The 23,089-nt window shown below is 47.8% G+C and overlaps 1 protein-coding gene across 2 annotated transcripts; it reads right to left on the reverse strand.

Moving 5' to 3' along the window:
• Positions 1 to 1,457: 1,457 nt before the first annotated feature.
• On the reverse strand, positions 1,458 to 18,754 carry TRIB1 (tribbles pseudokinase 1). 2 transcript variants are annotated; one of them, XR_014529093.1, is made up of 4 exons: positions 17,630 to 18,311; positions 14,082 to 14,374; positions 3,637 to 5,669; positions 1,458 to 3,520 (listed from the first exon to the last, which is right to left on the reverse strand). XR_014529093.1 is itself a non-coding variant. In XM_083516902.1 (3 exons), the coding sequence occupies exons 1-3, from the start codon at positions 18,020 to 18,022 to the stop codon at positions 5,201 to 5,203; spliced, it is 1,155 nt and encodes a 384-aa protein (XP_083373028.1). In that variant the 5' UTR covers positions 18,023 to 18,754; the 3' UTR covers positions 1,458 to 5,200. The 2 variants fall into 2 exon arrangements, 1 of the variants encoding a protein (XP_083373028.1); XM_083516902.1 differs by having other exon boundaries at positions 1,458 to 5,669; positions 17,630 to 18,754.
• Between the last annotated feature and the right edge of the window lie 4,335 nt (positions 18,755 to 23,089).

Raw genomic sequence — 23,089 nt, forward strand, 5'->3', positions numbered from 1 at the left:
TAGATTACCTGTGGGATCCCTTTCAACTCTAAGATTCTATGATTCAATCCCACAAATACGATGAGCCCAGACAGTAGGTGAATCGTCCAGAGATGGACACCACCACTGAGGCTACCATTCGCCTCCAAAACACAGGGGCATGCAAGGACCTCCAAAGATCTTAAGCAGGCATCCCCAACCTTCGGCCCTCCAGATGTTTTGGACTACAATTCCCATCATCCCGGCCCACCGGTCCTGTTAGCTAGGGATCATGGGAGTTGTAGGCCAAAACATCTGGAGGGCCGCAGGTTGGGGGTGTCTGGTTCAAGCAGGCGGTCCTTTTGATATCTGTCCCCACTTCACGTGTGGTCAGAAGAAATTGGTTGGATGACTCAACTGACTTCCAGCTTGTGCCCATTTTGCCTGCCCTCATTTGCAAGCCTGTTCTGTCCTGCTTCTGTGGGCTTTTTTTCCTTTCACAACTGCACAAATATTTTGCATTTAAGTTGCATGCGTTCTTGTACGCACCTTCCCCTAGGTTTGTGGGCCAGCTAGGTGGCTTATCTCCTAGCAATGGAGATTTTGTTTGGTCTGCGTATATTAAAGACAACCAGCCAAATTCCCAGTTTCCTGGACCATGAGGTGGTACATACACATTCATTATTTTTTCTGTCCATTTACTTCTCCATCAAATGGCCTCGGTCCAGTACAGTGGTACCTCGGGTTACATACGCTTCAGGTTACAGACTCCGCTAACCCAGAAATAGTGCTTCAAGTTAAGAACTCTGCTTCAGGATGAGAACAGAAATTGTGCTCCGGCAGCGCGGCAGCAGCAGGAGGCCCCATTAGCTAAAGTGGTGCTTCAGGTTAAGAACAGTTTCAGGTTAAGTACGGACCTCCAGAACGAATTAAGTACTTAACCCGAGGTACCACTGTATATCTGAAGGAGCTTCTCCACCCCCATCGTTCTACCCGGACACTGAGGTCCAGCACCGAGGGCCTTCTGGAGGTTCCCTCACTGCGAGAAGCCAAGTTACAGGGAACCAGGCAGAAGGCCTTCTCGGTAGTGGCACCCGCCCTATGGAACACCTTCCCATCAGATGTCAAAGAGAACAACAACTACCAGACTTTTAGAAGACATCTGAAGGCAGCTCTGTTTACGGAAACTTTTAAAGTTTGATGTATTACAGTATTTTAATATTTTTCTGGAAGCCGCCCAGAGTGGCTGGGGAAGCCCAGTCAGATGGGCGGAGTATAAATAAATTATTATTATTATTATTATTATTATTATTATTATTATTATTTATTATTATTATTATTATTATCATCATCATCATCATCATTCTTCCATAATGGAGCCAAATGCTGTTTATGCACTGACCAGACCCAGACCCGATTTAGCTTCCCCAAGGTGAGGGCCTCATTTGCCTCTAGTCTAGAGCATAAGCCTGGGACTTAAAGGAAGAGAAAGACAAGTATTTGTTATGAAACCAGATTTATTAAACCTTTTTGTACAGGAATTCTCCAACATCATCATGTCGATTTTCAAATATGTACATTATTTACAAACATCCAACATAGTGTTATTAGCATAGTACCTACCAATATATACAGATTCATAGGCAAGTTTGTGGATATTTTTTTCTTTTTTAAAAAAACAACAACAACTGTATCACAGATACAAATATATTAAAGCAATCACAAGAGCTTTAGTGCAATCAAGGTCAAAAATTAAAGTTTCACCTCTAATTCTCTTGATTCTATCAAGTTAGTATTGCCAGCCATTAATTCACATTTAAATGCTCTTTTGACACCTCGGGTTTTAGGACACTCACACACACCTCTACAGTCATTAAGAAAACACAAAACCAATCAGAAGATGGCAAGACATTATGTGGGAAGGTTCATAGCAGATGAGGTATAAACAGATCACAAGAGCACAGTGGCTCCACCCTTTTGACAAAGCTAAGCCTTAAGAAATAGCAGGATTCTTAAGCAACGTCCACATTTGGTACTTTGAATTCTGGGCTAAACAGGTATATCCAACCAGCTTTTCCCCATGAAGAATTCTGGGAACTGTAGTCCCATGAGATTAGCAATCTCAAAACAGCCCAAGCAGAAATACATTTCCCAGTGTTCCTTGAAAGGTAAAGGTAGTTTGCTGGTAGCATATCCCCAAAGCTGATGAATACATCAGTTTCAGATACGGGATAAAAGTGTTTTTGAAACAAAACCTGGTTGGCGTGTGTTTATACACACCCACCCACCCTTGCAAGCAAGTCAACAAGAGATGTTAATCAACAGAGCTGTCTGCTAGCCTGTTGACCCACACATTTTTCCACAGGGCACATCAACCGCCTCTGAGAAAGGAGAACCAACCGTCTCCCAAATGAACAAAAGTTTCCCTCTCTAGTTCTCTGGGTGATTTCCAGCTCACCCCGGGGCAAGTACCTATTTGCACAAACCGGAGCAGTCGTCTTTGTCAGGAGGAAGTTCATTACCGCATCCAGGAAGCAAATGCTTATTCAAGTGTATTCATTATTCCACAAGAATTGGAGATACAAAAAACAACCACCACCAGTCACACGTGAACATTTAATAAGGGGAAGAGATTTCCAGAGGGAGATTACTCTTGAACAGCCTGATGGGAAGGTGAGGACATTGTTTAGAAGCTTACCGAAATGAGGATTTGTTTTTGTTTTCCTTCTTGTGCAAAAGAGTGGTGCAAGGCACCAGAGAGCAGAGCCCACACACTGCCAACACAAACGTTGTTTCGGTATATGTAATAAGATCGGGCTTCTATTTGCCTCTCGGGTTCAGGTTGGGACACTCTGGGCTGGTGTTTTGGCATTCAGATAGATATACCAGGCTACTTTTGGAGCGACACCTTCACACAGGAGCGCCAGGCAAGTTCCTTAGGATCATTTGCCTCAGAAACCAAAAATGTCATGTTTTATAGCAAGGATGAGGAAGACCTGTGTCCCTTCAGATAGCTGATGGACTCCAACTCCCACCATCCCAGGCCGGCATAGTCAATGGCCAGGAATGATGGGAATTCCAGTCCAACTGGAGGAGAACCACAGGTTTTCTCACCGCTGGTTTAAAGAGCTCAGGCAGATGCAACACCAAGGCCGGAAGTAAGCTTTAAATCTGCACCCACCAAGGACCAATTCTAGCACTCAACGGAGGACACATTCATCAGCCAAGTCAAGGAGATTGCTGCATCTGAGCCAGAAATGTCTCCGCCAACTGCCAGAAGTTATTCAGGGGCTCGGAAATAAATATCTCCAGACCCGTGGGGTGGGGCCGTGTTGTTGCTGGACTACAGCTCCCATCATGCTTGACCACTGGCTGATGGGAGGGCAGAATATGAAGTTCCCCTTGTGCTACATAGAAACGCTCTTCACTAGAGATGCCAGGGAGCTGTTTTGAGAACGCAAACCACAATTCCTCCTTTACTTGTCTTACGCAATGCGGTCGGTTAGTTCAATGTCGGACCAGAAAGTTCCTGATCAGATGGGAAGATCAAGTCCCATTAAGCCTTGGCCCTACCTCCACCTGTTTGCCTTCAGCATCCCCATCTGCAAAATGGGCACAGCGGTGCTCTGCCTTCCAAGATTATAAGGCTATGTTCACAGGCGCCAGCAGCAGTATTGCATCACCTAACAAGTGCACCCCATTTTATGGCTAAGACACATCTGGCAGAGGGTTTTTTTTTGGGGGGGGGCTAGCTGGCCAATTCAGGTTTTCCGTAACCCTTCGTAAAGGCTTACACACCTCCTTAGAACAGGCATGGCAGAGGAGGAGGAATAGGGCCAAAGGGAGAGAATGTCAAAAGGAAACCTCACCTATAAGGAAGAAATCTGTGAACTGCTCCCCTTAAGGAAGAGTCCTAAAGTCTGCTAAAGAATTGGCTCCAAGGGAAATCGGATGTGGAAGCATTTGGAGACAGAAAGACAAGATTTGCTACCTGCACCGTCACACAAGAGACAGGGGACTCCAAGGTTGTAGGGGCTTTTGTGGCAGTTCAGGAGGCACCAACAGTCCTGATCTCATCAATCAATCAGACATTCCTGGTTTAAGCTGACAATGGGTTAGGAACAGGGTGGTCTGATGTTCAAGCCAATGGCAAAAATCCTCATTGTTTCAAGAGCCCCCGTATTCCAAAGCAAAACAATTCCGGTGCAAAGGCACCCTGTGCCTGCCGACCCAAGTCCACCCCAAACCATTAAAGTCCCAAGAATTCAGAGAGGAGCCCAATTCATCCCACAAGACGCATGGCCAACTTCTACAGCTGCCTGATTTATCCAGACCTTGGCTAGCACAAAGCCGTTACAGCTCTGTCGAAAAGCCAACGAGCTACAGTTTAGTTGAGGTTTAGATTTTGAAGTGGGGGGGAGGGCGAATTTGACAAACCAAGTAATTCCAGGTTAATCGCCTCCTGGAGGGCTGAAAAGAGTCAAATGGGTTTCAAGACGCAAACTCAGAAATGCAGCTAAGAAAAGGAACTGGCAAACTGGAGGCAGAAGGGGGTGATTCTCACATGTCAGGGGACGCAAGTTCAAAACCAGTTAGATAATCTTAGCTATAAAAATAGACAATCTGGCTGGTTATTATTTTTTGCACCGTGACTATCACAAGCCCCCCGCCTAGCACTTCAAGAACTGTGCCTGCATTCTCTCTTACATCACCAGCGAGGAGATTCTGTAATCTAAGGCAGCCCAGAGCCCTGTCACTTTGATGGATGAGAGACAGAGCAATCCAGTTGGCCCTTCTGTAGTTTCTACAACAATATAACCTTGCCTGCAGAACAAGACTGTGTGGATCTGAACATGGAACCAAGAAGCTACAAGGTGTTTTGCTTTTTCTTGAAAAACCAGCCAACAAAGATTGCAAACTTCAGACCTGCTTATTCCAGACAGCCCTGTATGTAAAATTCCCCACTGAAGTTCAGAGCAAACTTTCAAAGTCACAGCCTAGAAGTCCCAGGCCGAAACGCGTTTTGCAAAGGTCCATTTGCTCCAGAGTAAGTCCCACAGGGATCCAAATGGGAATTCGTGAAGCAGGCGAAGGATGCCAATCTCCTACTTGCAAGGGTACTACTGTCCTGACCGCAGCTCAATTTTTGGGAAGGACCACAGAAAACAAAGACAGAGGCTAGAAATTAAAGACTGCAGGAGAGTGTGAGAGGCTTCTTGTCCCCCGAGGCAAAAACCCAGAGCTAGCAAAAGAAGGAGCTAATGTCGTCGTCCTCGCTGGATTTCTCAGGAACAACCTGATCAGAGGCTCTCATGTCCTGGTTGGCGTAACCAGATTCCAAAACAGAGTCAAACCAAGGATGGAGCAAGATTTCTGGAGCTGCGAGTCTCTCAGAGGGCTCCCTCCTGAGCAGGCTTCGGATAAGGCAACGGGCTTTGGGAGAGACGTGGTCCGGGATGCAGAACTGTCCGCGCCGGATTTTAGAAAAGAGGGCAGTAGGGTCCGAGTCATGGAAGGGGTAACGTCCCACGAGGAGGGTGTATAGCATGACTCCTAAGCTCCAGACGTCAGCCGACTTGCCGGAATAAGTCCCCATCGTGTTAAGGATCTCTGGGCTGACGTAGGCTGGGCAGCCGTGCTTGTCCGACAAGGCATCGTCCTCCCCTTTGATGATGTGTGTGTCCTCCAAGCTTTCGAGCCGGAGCTGCGTCCTGGAGAAGAGGAAAGAGATTGAGGCATCAGTTACCAAGCAAGGCCAGGAACTGGCACAGAGGAGGAAAGTTGACCGGGGGGTGGGGAAAATGGTATCATTGCACGCAAGAGCTCCCAGTTTCAATCCCAGAGATGTCCCGGTAGGGCTGGGACAGTCTGCTGTCTGAAACCTTGGACAGCTGCTTCCAGTCAATATAGACAATACTGAAGGGACTTTTAATCATATGTGGTGGGAATGTAGAGAAGTTAAAAAATTTTGGGAAATGATATATAATGAATTGGAAAAAAATGTTTAAAATGACATTTGTAAAAGAAACCAGAAGCATTTCTGTTAGGGATTGTAGGACAAGACCTGCCAAGAAAAACAAAGAATTTATTTATGTATGCTACAACAGCGGCAAGAGTCTTGATAGAACAAGGATGGAAGAATGAGGACATCCCAACGAAAGAAGAGTGGCAAGAAAAACTGATAAGCTATGCAGAGTTGGCTAAATTGACATACAAGGACAACTGTGACTTCAAAGAAGAATGGGAACTTTTTACAAATTATCTAAAAAGACAACAAAATGAACTGGACTCCTTGGCAGGTTTTGAATAAACACACAAAAAATTATTGGTTGATAACATGATAGACAAGCCAAGGATATGTATAATTTTATAACATGCAGAGAATACTATGTGCAGAGAAATCAGAGAGAGGGGCTGAGGGAAGTTTTTGGTGGGGGGGGGAGGAGGGATGGAAACGGGGGGAAAATAATGTATGTGATTATATGGTTTGATAATTTGCTATGCTGAAATTGCTTAATAAAAAGATTTTTTTTAAAAAAAGACAATACTGAGCTAGATAGACCAATAAGACAGTTTCCCTAGTCGCTTTTCCACACGAGGGCGAGCAAAATGGGTCACAAGACAAGGACAGAAACACAAGGAAGGCACGCCAACACGTAATTTCAACAAAAGGTCCAGCAATGGTGGTGGACTCCTTCATTGTATGTTTTTAAGCAGAGGCTGGATATGAGAGGCTTCAATTGAGATTCCTGCACTGCTCTACGCTTCTCTCAACCTATCAGATCTCAAAATACATGAACCAGAGTCAGGGATGATAACATAACCAAGAGCCAGTTCCTCAAGAATGGCAAGTGTAGGGAATTGGCAAACAGTTTCGTCACATCCTGGAGATAAGAACCGCCCCCTTCCCAAATGACAGCGACTATGTTGTATCCTGGGACACGGGTGGTGCTGTGGGTTAAACCACAGAGCCTAGGACTTGCTGATCAGAAGGTCGACGGTTCGAATCCCCACAACAGGGTGAGCTCCAGTTGCTCGGTCCCTGCTCCTGCCAACCTAGCAGTTCGAAAACACGTCAAAGTACAAGTAGATAAATAGGTACCGCTTCAGTGGGAAGGTAAATGGCGTTTCCGTGCGCTGCTCTGGTTCGCCAGAAGCGGCTTAGTCATGCTGGCCACATGACCTGGAAGCTGTACGCCGGCTCCCTCGGCCTATAGAGCGAGATGAGCGCCGCAACCCCAGAGTCGGCCACGACTGGACCTAATGGTCAGGGGTCCCTTTACCTTTATGTTGTATCCACGACCTGTACCAAAAATGGAAGACTTGCTCAAAACTTTTAGATTAAGGATCTAATTCTGTGTATTCAGAATTAAGTCCTACGGAACTCAGTGAGGGTTACTCCCAGGGTAAGTGAGCTTAGGTTTGCAGCTTCCACCGATCAGAAACCATTACACACAAACCGCTGCGGAAAGGTTTCTGCATGTCGTGCTCATCATTGGTTGACTGTAGCATCAAGAAGTGACTCAAGCTATGATGAATGGGACGCCTCAGATCACAGACCACAGCCAGAACTTTCATGATCACCCACCAAAAGAAAACACAAAGGCAAGGATTTTTGACTGAGACAAGTCACACGCTCCGGGAGAAGAGAGATTATTTATGCACGTGAAGGAATGAGCCGGACGGGAATATAGTTCCTGATGTCAACCACCATGAGACAACTGAGCCACTCAGGACCACTTCAGTGGTGCAGGGCAATTTCCCTGGGCAAATAATATATCAGAGAAACACACTGCGAAGACACTCACAGACATCACTCTGTGACTGCCACACCTACCGATGCCAGCACTCAGGTGACACAGCTCGGTAGGTAAAGCAAAAGACTCGTGCTCTCGGGGTTGTGGGTTTGAGCAAAAGGTTCTTGCATTGCAGGGGATTGGACCAGACGCCCCACGTGGCCCCTTCTGAATCTCCAATTCTACAAGAACATTACTCGTTTGCTCCGGCCTTGAGGATTTCAGTGCGACGATGCCAAATTCACAGGGCAGAGATCCTGGGCTGAAGCCAGCCGAGCCCCGGTGACGTCAAGCCTTAACTGGCTGGTGGATCGCAGCCAAAACCCACATCCCTTTTGTTCCTGATATAGTCACAACACTTTGGGCTCAGATACGCATTGCCACCACACACACACAAACACACATACAAACGGGCCTTGCAGGGTATATACCCTGCTTTTATGCAAACACCCCATTTCCCAGAGGTTTTCACAATTTAAGTTGCCGTTTTTTACGTTAAGTTGGTCAGATATTCTCTGGCTCTTGCAGGGCTCCCTGCTCAGCAAGCCTTCCTTACGGTTTTGTTGGCCTGTAAAATGCATTGATTTGCTCGCTGTCCTCAGGGTGACCTTCCTGTCCTCTAATGCAAAAGATTCCTCTCCCTTCCCTCCCCAACTCCACCGGATGGTTTTCTAAGCGGAAAATATGACTCAACCTACCCTCGCCTGCCCTCCCACTGCCTGGCGGGGCATACAAACTCTGCACCTGTGCTTGCCAGGCTAATTGCTTAACCCTCTGATTACCAAACAGGGAAGCACATGATACACTCCCTGCGCAACGCTTCGGTTTCCAAATTCACAGCACTGGATGCAAGCTGCTATTTTGGCTAGCGGTTGTTTGGGGGGGGGGTTGCTTTTCTCTACAGGACAACTTGTCATTTCTGCTGCGAAACTATAAATCTGCAAGCAGGGAGGGCAGAGAATTATTTGGCTACAAGGCTCCAGTCTCGATTTTTGCTCACCAGGGCGATGGTTCGTACATGCATGCCCCCTGGCCCTTAGGTGTTATTCAGCAGCTGATGACTTGGGAGCAGAATGCGTGATCCAGTTTCACTTTTTGTGGGGGGGTTGGGCTAGGGGGCACACTGGGTGAAAATGCAGGCTCCGTTTGTGGCGCTTTGATCATTCCGGCCACCCCATAATGCTCATGCTCAGCACTTCCATAAATAAGATCAGAGCGGGTTTGTTTTTTTAAAAAAAGAAAGAAAATCCACAGTCTGCTCTGCAATTGATTGGCATACATGGCACACAATTTGAACTCACTTCCTAGGGCAGATGCCAAGCCCTGCAATAGATTACTAAGTCCTTTCGACCCCTCAAAAAAAAATTACACTCACTACCAGATCTTTTTTTAAAAAAGCAGAAAACAAATTTGTGTTGTTGCACCTGCCTATCCCTCCATTCCCATTTTTAAAGTAAAAACTAAACCAAATAGCATTAATAATAATAATAATAATAATAATAATAATAATAATAATAATACTCTGGGTGGCTTCCAACAGGTATAAAAACTTAACAAACTATCTCTCAAAGTTCCTCTCTCTGCAATGTCAGGCCCCCTGCCTCCAAACAAACGAAACTAGATTGCATGCAGAAGCCCCCAGATTCAATTCCCAGCATCTCCAGTTAGCGTGCCGGGGGGGGGAGGGGACGACACCCTGCCTGAAATCCTGGACAGCTGCTGCCAGTCAGTGTAGACAGTACTGAGTATAAGTCAGATTCCTGTTTTCCTAGATTTACTGTGGTGTTTATTGTGGGGCGGCTGTACGAAATCAGAACTTATGAAATGCAACCGCCACCTCTTTCGTACAGTGGCTGGAAGCCTCCGAAATGGCTAGAAGCTCGCTTCTCTGCGTCTCAAGCCTCCTTTAGATGGCATTGCACACGGGAAAGACGTGATATTCTGCACCAAGAAAGTGATGTGGGCAAATTGAATGCAAAAAGGAGCCTTGCAAACAAGCTGCCCTTCAGGAACTGCTCTGCCAGGCTGAACCAAAACTTCCTTATTCCTGTCCAGGAGCAGATTCTCCCACCTGTTTGGAGGTTACTGTGTGGGGTGCCTTGAAGCAGATCAGAGAATCCAGGGGTTATATGTTTGAAACGCAGGAGAACCAAAACCTGTGGGAGCTTAACAGCCACCTTTACGAAGGATGCACAGTCATAAACATCACCCCAACGCAGGCTGCAATTTGCACACTCCCTAAGATCCAACAGCTGACTATGGCATCACTTCAAAGTAATGCGTGGATTGCAGCCCTCAAGTGTGAAACTGTTTCTGCTGATGTCAAAAGCAGAACTCCCACAGAGTTCAAATGGGCTGGAGTTTCACACCTATTCCGGGCTGCCCACATAACACCCAACTGCAGGTTATCTTCAAAGAGTTCTGCAAAACCTGCCAACACTTTAGCAGCAGCAGCAGCAGCATCCTCTTCTCCTCATTTTCAGTTGTATGCATATATATTTATAACAGAGAGAGAGAGAGACAGATGAGGCTCCATGCTTCTTGCACCACCTTTAAACAGTCCACCCCTTCCCATGGCCTGTATATACACAGTGAAAACTGCATCAATCCCGTGGACAACAGTACGCCAGGTCTGCAAAAAGAAGCAGAGCAAAGCAACCAGGTATGGATTGCAAGGCTGAGCACCGTTTGTGGATCAAGAGCTGGTTTCTAGAAGATGTGCTCTCTCTCCAGCGTTAGAAATCATAGAATCATAGAATCCTAGAGTTGGAAGAGACCACAAGGGCCATCGAGTCCAACCCCCTGCCAAGCAGGAAACACCATCAGAGCACTCCTGACATATGGTTGTCAAGCCTCTGCTTAAAGACCTCCAAAGAAGGAGACTCCAACACACTCCTTGACAGCAAATTCCACTGTCGAACAGCTCTTACTGTCAGGAAGTTCTTCCTAATGTTTAGGTGGAATCTTCTTTCTTGTAGTTTGGATCCATTGCTCCGTGTCCGCTTCTCTGGAGCAGCAGAAAACAACCTTTCTCCCTCCTCTATGTGACATCCTTTTATATATTTGAACATGGCTATCATATCACCCCTTAACCTCCTCTTCTCCAGGCTAAACATGCCCAGCTCCCTTAGCCGTTCCTCATAAGGCATCGTTTCCAGGCCTTTGACCATTTTGGTTGCCCTCCTCTGGACACGTTCCAGTTTGTCAGTGTCCTTCTTTTTGCACCTGGCTATCGGCCACTCGCCACCAAGCGAAGGCACCCAACGTCTCCTCCATCTGGATGCGCGTGTCTGGGAATCCTTGGATCCTGACCATTTTTCGCACGCTAACGACACATCCTGCAGATTCCTATCCCTTCTAATTTTATCTGCACAATCAGAATGAATTTCAGGAGCTGCAAAGTCACGTTGAAAAATACAACGTTTGAGCCGCCTGGCCACAAAATGGCAACTGGGCATTGTGTTTTGGCACCTGTAACCCTGGTTTAAGTAGCTATTTGGCGCCTAGCTTATATATCAGAGTTTCTATGAAGATGATGGACTTTTCGGAGCTAGCCGACCTCACCGGAAGAGTCCGCGACCAGAAGGAATGGAGGAAATTCAAAGACTATTTAGTTAAATATGCTAAGATAATTTAAATAGAAATACTTGCAAACACCAGATAGGCTCGGGATTTAAATATGTGATGTTATAGAATAACATGTTTAAATTTAATATGAAAAGAAATAAAGACGTTAATTGATTCAAGTAAATTTTATGAGAAATTTGTTTTCGAAAACTGTTACAATGATATATATTGAAACTCAGCCAGGGGATTTGAGGAAGTCACGTAACAATGTTATTAAGAGTGGAATAATTACAGTTAGGATTTATGTTTATAAATTTTGGAAAATCAATATATATATTGGCTCTCCCCCACCAACCCCATACAAATCCCTCCCTGAGCATATGTACAGCTATGGGTAACTGGACAAACATGGGACTGAGAGTAATGTCAGCCGTGTCTCTGCTTCCAGTAGCTTGTGTCACGTGACAACTGCAATAACACAAACCCTGGCCAACCCTGGATAGTTAACTACATGCCTGTTCAAATGCAATGGAAATCCATGCTCTAGGGAAAGGAGGGTGGGGGGAGGAATCTGTGTTGGACTGCGGACACAGGAGTTGCACTTTGCTGAGGCTCACCCCCAACCATTGTTCTGAGAGCGCCAGCGTCGTGTCAGCATCAGACCCATGGGATCTGACTGCCTAGCTTGACTCCTGAATATCAGTACTGCCTTGAACAATTCATCGCAAGTACACACTGTGCCAACTGCAACCCATTTCTCTCGCTTCACCACCCCCAGCCAACACAATTCTCATTCACGGTCCATGCCCAAATGTAAACCATTTGAATATGCAATACTTAAGAATGACACCAAGGTGTAATTTGCTGCCGTCCTGCCAGACACCTAGCCCTGTAATCTCAAGGAGACCTGGAGTAACACATAACCCAGCGCAATCCACAAACCAGCTGAGCCAGTCTCCGCACACCTGAACCAATGACCCACCCGGATCCTCAACAAAATCAAGACAAAGCTTTTCAGATTCTACATGGTTTAAGTCCAGCTGAGTTCAGGGGAGCTCTCGCTTACAGGTCGAACTTGAGAAAGCACCCTCTCAGTCCTGATCAGTATTCCTTTGCTTGCAAAGGAAGCAGCTTAGGAGCAACTTCACAGATGGAAACCTCCCTACAAAGGGGTGCCACGAGGTAATGCATCGTCCACAAACACCACGCAAGATTTAATTTCATCGCAGGCATGCAGATTGGGAAATCAGGATTTGGCAAAGAAATTCCCGACTTTGGTACGTGCCATCTGCACATATGATGGAATGTATGTTTTCTCCCACACCTAAATAAAATTGTCGGAAGCTTGGCGGTCCCCATCTAAAGCTGGAAGACTCAATGCACTACTCTGGCAGATGGATGGATAGCTCAGTTGGTTAGAGCATGGTGCTGATGACGTCAAGGTTGCAAGTTCAACCCCCCCATGAGATACTTGCCTATTCCTCCATTGCAGGCAGCGGTTAGATCAGGCATGGCCAAACCTTGCCCTCCAGATGTTTTGGGACTACAACTCCCACCATCCCACAACAAGCACTGTGAGGTGAGTGGGGCTGAGAGACTTCAATAAGTGTGACTAGCCCAAGGTCACCCAGCAGCTGCATGTGGAGGAGCGGAGACGCGAACCCGGTTCCCCAGATTATGAGACTACCGCTCTTAACCACTACACCACACTGGCTCTCAAACTAGGCAGACATACAGTAAAATAATACTCTAGATCCCTTGCCAGAAACAAGACAGATGTTTATATAACATAACTAATGTGGTGCAAAGGCAAAGAAGGTGCGCTTTGAACCAGGAAGTCCAAAGTTCAGATCTCTTGACTGTCATATACACAAGCCAACTGGCTTGGGTACGCTCCCGTTTTTATTTTGGGTATAAAACTACAGGGTTGTTGCACAGATTAATGTGATAGTGACACTTGCAGCAACCAATGTGGTGGCCTCTGTATGTTGCCGGGAAACAACTGCCATCACCACGGATCATCAGCCTCCCCGGCTGGGGCAGATGGAAGCGGGGATTGAAAAAAACACCTGATGTTTCTTATTATAAAGGAAGCACTCTAAGATATTCTGCAGACAAAAATGTATAGCGAAAAAGAGGACATGATGGTGGAACCTACACACATATAAAAAACCGCTTTGAAAACGCTTTGAAAACGTTTTTAAAAATACATCCAATTCTGCATAGCTCACTTTCACCATCTAGAGTCACACTTGTATACTGCAGTTTGCAATGCCTTTAAAACGTTTCACTTGCAGTTGTGTAGCTGAGTCCTACGACGACTTGGCCCCCACCAAAACTTCCTTTGGCTCAACAGACCAGTCAAACCTTCTCTCCTAAAGAGGCTTCTATGCCAATACAGGTACGCAACTTGCAGCCAGTGGGCCAAACCTGGCCTTGCAACCACCAGCTACAGAGCAGAGGGGTGCAAATACAGGGAATGCAGGAATCTGGCATGTGTTTGATGAGTGAGGCATTTGATCCTCCTAGCAACAGGTTTCCAAGCAAGGGAAGCCCCAGCTCCACCTTGAGACGCTGGGTCTTGAACCTGGGACCTTCTGCATGCAAAGCAAATGTTCTACCACCAAGGAATGCCCATTTCCCTGCAAAGCCCTGGGGGGGAAGTCATGGCTTTTTTGCCCTCCACCCAAACTAGCTGAAGAAGGAGCTCTCCCCAGAGTGTACGGGGAATGTTAAGACAACCACGAACCCCTTGCTCACCTTTCTTCACTAGAAAACACAAACTTCCTGAGTTTGAGGTCCCCCAGCACAATGGCGGACTGGTGGCAGTGGGCAACCGCCGAGACGATTTGCTTGAAGAGACTGGCCGCCTCCTGCTCTGGAAGACGCTTGCAGCTCCTGACGTAGGAATGCATGTCGCCAAAGTCCTTATCGAAGAAGACGTAGGCTTTCGTCTCCCCGAGAATCACTTCCACGATCCCGGTGATGTTTCTGTGCGACGGCAGCTGGATGTAAGGGCGGATCTTCTCCTGGTAGTGTTTGAGGGGGAAGACCTGGAAAAAAGAGGACCAAGGGGTTAGAGAACGGGGATTCGCCAAAGGGGTTTTCATACAGACAAAATCTAAGTTGATGGACATAGCTTGAAACATCCACCGCCTTCAAGCAGCAGTGGAGAACTTGTGGCCTTCCAGATGTTGTGGGACTACAACTCCCACCCTCCTTGACTGTTGGCCATGGCTGATGGGAGTTGTAGTTCAGCAACCTCTGGAGGGCCAAAGGTTCCCCTATCCCTGTTTTAAAGCATTAGAAATCAAAGAGGGAGCAGGTGGCACAAATTGCAGAGAAGGAGGAGTGACACACTGTTTAAAAGGGGCAGAGAATGGGAAGTCGGGAGGGTGATTATTTAAAAAAAAAGAATTATACATTTTCTTAATGGTGTCTGTTGAGATAAATGGATTTCAATGAAATGCACAAGGGTTTGCGTGCTGATAAATTCATGGACCATGGCATGCATATCAACAGCTACCAGCCAGAAGAACTGGAGAGCTTCCACTTGGGAGTGGCTGTCTATCTGGAATTGTTACTGGAAAGAGGTGTGCCCAGCCAGAGACATCTGGTTGGCTGCTGATGGAATCGGAAGGCTGAACTCATCTAGACCAGGGTTTCCTAAACTTGGGTCCTCCTGCTGTTTTGGGACTACAATTCCCATCATCCCTGACCACTGGTCCTGCTAGCTAGGGATGATGGGAGTTGTAGTCCAAAACCAGTTGGAAACTCAAGTTTGGGGAAACCCACAAAGTAGTACCACCCCCAGACCCAAGGCATTTGCATAGCCACACCCCTTTCTGTCCCACGCCAGCTTGCAACGCCGGCCAATTCCTAGTTCTGCACACTCACAATTACTGAAGAGAAAGGAAACCCCATTTTCAGCACCAATACCAAGCCGGCCACCCTGCCAGAAACCTCCTGAAAGCAAAGCGCCCAAGTTACATATGAGCTCAGTTCCTGAGGCTTCTCTGCCAGCCCTGAAAAAGTACCTCTGGGTATGCAGTGGGAAAGAGAGAGAGAGAGAGGAGCTGGGAGATGCATTTTAAACCCTCCACCCTCCAATCTGTCTGCGGTGATTCAGACAAAGGCGATGGCGACCGAGCTCCCATTTCGGAGCATGCCAAACTCTGAGCAAGGGAAGGAGAGGATTAAAAGCCTCTCTCATGCTTTATTCACAGATGTTTTGCAAGACTTTGGGCATGTTCTCCGGCTGACCTGCAAGGGCTCTGCTGGGTTACTCACATCCTAGGCCTGACTGGAAACTGTGACGTACACACAGAGTGTCATCATTCCAGTCCAGGCAACCCGGCAAGAGACTCCTCACCGTGGGAGCCCCATCGTCCTCTCCTCCCTTCCCAACTTAACTCCCTGCCCATGTCATTTCAGCTGTCTCCAGTTACTGCAAACGAGAAGAGTACGGAAAATTAACAGTCACCGAATTGTAGAGTTGGAAGGGGTCTCTGGGTCCATCTGGTCAAAGCCCCTGCAATGCAGGAATCTCAACTAAAGCATCCATCAGTGGCTATTGGCCCTTATTGCTCTAGTATCAGAGGTGCTTATGCCACGCTGCATACAGATCATACATTTAAAGCACATTCTTTCCCTCAAATTATTCTAGGTACTGAGGCTTAGCTTCCACTGAGCTACAATTCGCAGCAATCCTTAAACCGGTGAGTCCAGTCACAATCAGTCTATCAATGGCCTGCTTGAGCTATTCCAATGGAAAGAGATTCCCTGCTTGGGGGAGATCTGTGGGGCTGCTTGCAAAGCTCGATTAAAAGATCCTTGCAGTCTGACCTCCTAGGCGCTTTCACAAGCAGAAATAGGTCAGAACTGCTATGATAAAGTAAACCAAGGAGCAGCAAACTAAGCCGTGTTGCTACTAATTTGGCATGCAATATCCACTGAAACCTTGGGCACATTTTCTCTGTCCCCTGCCGCTTAACAAAGCCTAAATAGGGGTAAGTGAAATACATGATTATTCTACCCATGTTAATTCCTGCCTCCTTCCCTCCCCCACTTCCGTCATCTACCCTGTACCGAATCTTGTCCTTTCATATTTTCTAAAATCTGTCGCGGAGACCTGTGTAACTCAAAAGCTTGCCTCCCAGTTTGAAGATGAAATAAAACGCATCTCGCTTGTTTCAGGCTATGCAACTGTTAAGTGCTGCAATCATCCAGGGACTTGCTCCAGAACCATCTCATTTATTTTAATGGGTTTGCTGCAGAGCGAGCAAGTGCGGGAAGGCCGTCCAGGTCTCCACAACTGCTCCTATGAGAGAGCCCGCAAACAGCAGGTGGCAGCAGTAAACCCATCTCTCCAGCTACTGCCCTGCTCAAAGAGACTGGGGGAATATTCAAGGACAGGGTGAGTGTGCGCGTTTTATTTAAAGAGCTGAGGACACCTCATGGAAAACTTGGAAAGCTCTGCTAGTCTCAGCCAATTCCTGCTTGCGTACTATTCTGCAGGAGGGAAGCGGAAAACAGAGGAGAATGACGGAGGAGAAACTTAACCCTTCTTTGTCAAGTGTGGGGAATCTTTCCAGATGGCTTCCAACCCCCCAACCCCCCCCCCAAAAAAAAACCGAACGCGGAGAAATCCAGCCCTGGTCTCTGCACAGATCTCCACAAAAAGAACACAATCTAAGGTTGCAAAGTTCTGCCGGCTCAGTGCAGCCCCGACCAAATTCGTCTACATCATGTTTTGCAGATATTTGCCTGATTCATCACATAAATCCAGCGCCCACTACGATCTTATTTCCCTTCACAAGCCCATTCTTACACGCGTTTACTCGGAAAGAAGCCCAAACCACGCTCAATGGCATTGACTCGCGAGAAAGCGCGTCTATAGGCATCCACATCCTTTCGGATCACGGGAATTCCAGGAACGTGTGGAGCCTATGAGCTTGCCAGTGGGTCACCAATCCGTGTTGTTTCAAATTCTGCCCCCAACCTTCCACCTCGCGCACAAGAGTCCCTATCCACGCGCCACTTAAGCCCGAGATTCTGATTCAGAAGACCCGATTCGGCTCGCGTGTGAAAACACCGGATTTTCAAGGCTATTACGCACGCCTTCCTCAAGGTAGCCAAGTTCCACTGAAGTTTACTCAATGGAGCTTGCTTCCTTCCTTCCGAGCGCAATCGCCGACGGCGCGGCCGAGGCTGGCCGGCCCCCCTGCTTTCCAAGGCGCAGAGCGGGCTCCCCCCAAACACGACGAAAAGCTCGGACGCCCGTCCGAAGCGTCCCCGGCGGCGCTTACCTTGCAGCGCAGCTCCCGTCCGGTGTTGATGTCGAGCGCCCTGGAGACGTGATCCCGGTCGGGCAGGGGCAACAAGAGGTAACCGGCGACCAGGCTGGGGCCTTGCGCGCTGCCGTTCCCTCCGGGGGTGCCCGCAACCGAGCCGCCACCTCCGGGGGCCGGAGAGACCGGCCCGCAAGGCGATCCGGGCGCGCTGAAGCAATCGTGGGGCGCCGCCGCGCTGGAGCAGTCGACGGCGAGGCGAGCGCACTTGGCGGCGGGCGGCGCGTCCTCGGCGCCGTCGTGCAGCAGGAGCCGCTTGGCGGGCGCGCACCGGCAGCGAGGGCCTCCCGCGCCGGCTGCCGGCGGGTGCAGGAGCACGGCGGGGCTGCGGGGCTCGAGCTGGCGGCTCATGGAGCTGGCGGGCGGCGGCGATCCGAGCGCGGTGTGGCGCGCGAAGCCGGGAACAAGGCGGCCAAGGAAAGCGGCTCCGGCTGCTGCTGCCCAATTAATTGTCCTTCTGCGGCTGATTCAGGCGACCTCCTCCGCTCCGAGGGAAGCAGCGCTCCCGGCCGAGGCTTGTGCAATGCCGTCCAGCAGCCTGGCGCGCATCCCCTCCTGCTCTCCTCCTCCCTCGATGGAGAGCGCCCGGCCGCAACTGCAGGCGCGCCCCTCCGCTCACCATCTGCCGGCAGCGCGGCCAAACTCCCGGGAGCTCATCAAAGTTCCCCGTGACGCAAGGGAAAGCGGGCGGGGCCTCGGGGAGCCCGGCCTCCCATTGGCGGCCTCGGCCCCATTCAGCACGGCTGCAGCCGACGGAGCGAGTAAAAAAGGGAAGAGAGCCGAGCGATCTCCAGCCAAGCAATGTGAAGAACCCGCGAGGAGAGAAGGAGCGCCTTTGTCACTCGCCTGGGGCGCACCGGGGCGCTTCAGTACGGCGCGGGGTGGAGGTTACAGCCCTGGGCTGGGAGATCGGGGTTCAAGTCCCCCTCGATCAAGCTGGGAAAAGTTGGAGAGCAGTGGAAGAAACGCTCAAAGGCAGCAGCATTCTCCGACGTTGCATTCGGGCCCCGAGCGCGACTTGCATGCAATGGGTGCGAGAAGCCGCCGGCTGCTCTGGAGGGGAAGTCTCGTCAGTCTCGTGTCGTCATCCCACCACGGCCACCCATTCCCCCCACGTTTTCCCAATCTTAAATTCAGTTCTCCACATTCAGCCATGAATAATAGAAAGGGAGAACTGCAAAGTTGGAAGGGAAGCCCGAAAAACATCTCCAGTCCAACCCCCTGCAATGCGCAGGGAATCGAACCTGCAACCTTGGCGTCACCAACTGAGCTATCCAGATGCACATTTGCACATCAGTTTTGGAATTCGTTTTATTCAAAAAAAAAAAAAGCCCTTGTGAAAACGCACCAGCATTTTAGTGCAAAATGTATCTATTTTTGCATGCGATTTTGCCCCATAGGCACATTACTTTTGCAAGCAATTTCTCCCTAATGTTTTTGCATGTCATTTTCACCTCTATATGCAGCCCTATGCATCCTTTACCTAGCAATATTCATTTTCCTACAGATTCCCTGGTTGGAGCCTTTTGCATACCAAAATCTGGAGAAATGCAAAATTTGCTGCAGTTTGGTTTTTGAGAATTCCCTCAACTCAACAGCGTTCGTCCCATGTGTCTTAAAACTGCAACCATTCCTTGCAAATAGTACAAACTGGATGCGCTGGAATGATTTGTTGATTTGGACTACATCTATAACCATTCTTCAGACAAACCACCAGCTGGAGAAAAGCAGCCAGGACCAACATATATTGTCTAGAGATGGGTCAGGCATCCCAGCCACAACAGGAAGAAGAAAATACTCAATGTGCACACACACACACACACCTGCAATATTGAGCCATGAATAGTAAGCAATTTATAGGGCAGATCATCCGCTAAGTGCCAGATGCAATCAGTACCATCTGCTGATTCGAGAGGCAAATTTACTGCTTGAGGTCACCATCCACAGAATCATATGTTCCAGGAATACAGGTACTTTTAGAGATCTCCAAAGAGATACGCAAACCGCAAGGCCAGTGGCCAGCTTGCCATGAGCTACTTTCAGTGTATTTTAAGAAGCACATGCAATGCCTTGTGCTGGATGACTCATAGCATATCAGTCCCATTAATGCATCTGAACACTAAAAACAAGAACTGCATTTGTTCAAGGAGGATATCCTGGGGGTTCCATTTGCTGCTTCCCTCCATGATGACACCAGGAAAAGGTTCTGCAAATGCTTTCTCAGCCACTCGCCTTTTCTTTCAAAGTGCATCATTTCCTGGTCTTCCAGCCTCATAGAATCAGAGTTGGAAGAGACCACAAGGGCCATCGAGTCCAACCCCCTGCCAAGCAGGAAACACCATCAGAGCACTCCTGACATATGGTTGTCAAGCCTCTGCTTAAAAACCTCCAAAGTAGGAGACTCCACCACACTCCTTGGCAGCAAATTCCACTGTCAAACAGCTCTTACTGTCAGGAAGTTCTTCCTAATGTTTAGGTGGAATCTTCTTTCTTGTAGTTTGGATCCATTGCTCCGTGTCCGCTTCTCTGGAGCAGCAGAAAACAACCTTTCTCCCTCCTCTATGTGACATCCTTTTATATATTTGAACATGGCTATCATATCACCCCTTAACCTCCTCTTCTCCAGGCTAAACATGCCCAGCTCCCTTAGCCGTTCCTCATAAGGCATCGTTTCCAGGCCTTTGACCATTTTGGTTGCCCTCCTCTGGACACGTTCCAGTTTGTCAGTGTCCTTCTTGAACTGTGGTGCCCAGAACTGGACACAGTACTCCAGGTGAGGTCTGACCAGAGCAGAATACAGTGGCACTATTACTTCCCTTGTCGTTCAGCAACTACATAGGCGGCTCAGTTGGTACAGTGTGAGACTCTTAATACTCAGGGTTGTGGGTTCGAGCCCTATGCTGGGCAAAAAGGTTCCTGCGTTGCAGGGGGTTGGACTAGATGACCCTCAGGACCCCAACCAACTAGAATTCTGTTGTTCTAACGTGCATAGAGAATTTTTCAAATGTTTGGTGTTTTACTGCGCTTAATGTTGTTCATTTGTTGGAAGTCTCCCAGAGTGGCTGGGGGCAAGCCAGCCAGATGGGCAGCTTATAAGTAAATAATAATAATAATTACTGTACTTTCATCTACCCTGTCTAGCAACTGTCTACACAGACTGGCAACATCTCTCCAGAATTTCAAGTGGGACATGGAGATGCCGGGATTTGAACCTGGGACCTTCTGCATGCAAAGCAGATTCTCTGCACTGTTACAGGGGTCGACATTAGGGCAGGGCTGTGGAAACTGTGGACCTCCAGATGTGGGTGAACTATAATTCCCACTACCCCTGACCTGGCTGGGGCTGGTGAGAGTTGGTGGTGTACAGGAACCTCTGCAGGTCTGCCAATTACCCAGGCCTGCACTGGGGCCGAGATCTCTCACCAAAGTGGTCATCCAGTATCTGAAGTGTACCAATGTGGTCTAAACCACTGAGCCTCTTGGGCTTGCTGATCAGAAGGTCGGCGGTTCAAATCCCCACGACGGGGTGAGTTCCCGCTGCTCTGTCCCAGCTCTTGCCAACCTAGCAGTTCAAAAGCACGCCAGTGCAAGTAGATAAATAGGTACCGCTGCGGCGGGAGGGTAAACGGCGTTTCCATGCACTCTGGTTTCTGTCATGCTGCCCCATTGTGCCAGAAGCGGTTTAGTCCTGCTGGCCACATGACCCGGAAAGCTGTCTGTGGACAAACACTGGCTCCCTCGGCCTGAAAGTGAGATGAGCACTGCAACCCCATAGTCACCTTAGACTGGACTTAACAGTCCAGGGGTCCTTTACCTTTTACCTTTTTTCTACCACTTCAAACGGCAAGCTCAGACTCACTCTTCAGGTGAGCTGTTTGACAGTGGAATGGACTATTTTGGAAGGTGGTGGGACTCTCCATCTTCCTTGCAGGGCGTTGGACTATATGAGCCTTGGGATACGTTCAGTGATTTTTTAAAAAAATTAAATTGTGTGTCCTTGTTTCTCAGTTGGATCCTGTTGTATGTTTTGTGGTATTTTATGCACTGTGATTTGCCATTATTTTTATTTATAGCTTACTATAATTATTTACTGTAATTGATGGGTGGAAACTGTTTAATTATTATTTACTGATCTCTAATGTTTCTGTTTGCTATTAGTTTCTAATGGATTATTGAATATTGCTTTAATTTGATTCAAGTTGTTTATTTTAGAGTTATTGTGACTTTTTTGTATTGGATCAGATGGTTGTTGTTGTTGTTTTAAATAATTTTTATTGGGATTTTATTTACAACATAACATAAACCCCCACCAATACACAAAATACCCTCATTAAACGTGAACATAACATACAGCGAGTATAACATACAACAATACAAACAACGAAATAAAAGACTTCCTTTATCCTGTATCTGGCCTCCTTATTTACCGTATTTTTCGCTGTATAACACGCACCAGACCATAACACGCACGTAGTTTTTAGAGGAGGAAAACAAGAAAAAAATATTCTAAACGAAATACTGGATATATGATTTTTATGGTTCATGCTGTGGCCACAGACATGTGATCTGACAGTGAGTTTGGAGTAGCCCAATGCAAAAATCCTGAGGATCCATGTGGATCCATGCTTTGTAACCACAGAGGAGGGAAGGAAAGGGAACCATGGATCCTCTGCTCACGACTGCAGCAGATCCCCCCCTGCCACCCGCAGGCATTCGCTCCATAACACGCACAGATATTTCCCCTTACTTTCTAGGAGGAAAAAAGTGAGTGTTATGGTGCAAAAAATACGGTACTTCTTTTTATTTTAGAGTTATTGTGACTTCTTTTTTTTTGCATTGGATCAGATGGTTGTTATTAACGTGTTGGAAGCCGCTCAGAGTGGCTGGGGCAACCCAGCCAGATGGGTGGGGTATTAATTATAAAATTATTACTATTATTATATCCTTTCCAACTCTGCAATTCAGGATGATGCTCCATCTATGCACATAGGAAACTACATGCAAACAAAAGGTTTCCCTGACATGCTTGGGTGGGGGTTTCTCTTTTTGTCTGGAGGAGCATTCAATTACCTGTCACCTGCAAAGTCAGTGAGAACTAGGTCCTTAGGGGCTGCCAGCAACTCACAGCCAACAGTCATGCACCTCTTTTATCTATGGGTTGGCAGGTGCAGGTGGGTGAACCTAATAATTGTCAGCCTGGATTTGGTCCTGAGGCCCACAGGCAGCCCCAGCTATCTGGGGCATGCAGATAGCAGATAGCTGAGTGAAGTACTTGGTCACAGACATCCAGCAGCAATTTCAGTGCTTAGGGGGTGGGGAAATCCCGTTAAGGGGGCTCAATGCCACTGGGTTCAACACGTAAGCTGCACAATCTGCTCCGCTGATAGAAGAGGTAGGCAGAGGCTGTCAGAGCTTTGC

Source organism: Podarcis liolepis (genome assembly GCF_965112155.1).
Source record: "Podarcis liolepis genome assembly, chromosome: 8".
NCBI classification, from domain to species: Eukaryota; Metazoa; Chordata; class Lepidosauria; order Squamata; family Lacertidae; genus Podarcis; species Podarcis liolepis.

What these genes read in the sequence shown, in the direction of transcription:
- TRIB1 (XM_083516902.1), bottom strand. Translation starts at nt 18,022, where the DNA reads ATGAGCCGCCAGCTCGAGCCCCGCAGCCCCGCCGTGCTCCTGCACCCG. An exon ending in GACGGGAGCTGCGCTGCAAG is followed by an intron (nt 14,375 to 17,629) that starts GTAAGCGCCGCC and finishes TCTTTTTTCCAG; the next exon opens with GTCTTCCCCCTCAAACACTA. An exon ending in GTGTTTTCTAGTGAAGAAAG is followed by an intron (nt 5,670 to 14,081) that starts GTGAGCAAGGGG and finishes CCTCTTCTCCAG; the next exon opens with GACGCAGCTCCGGCTCGAAA.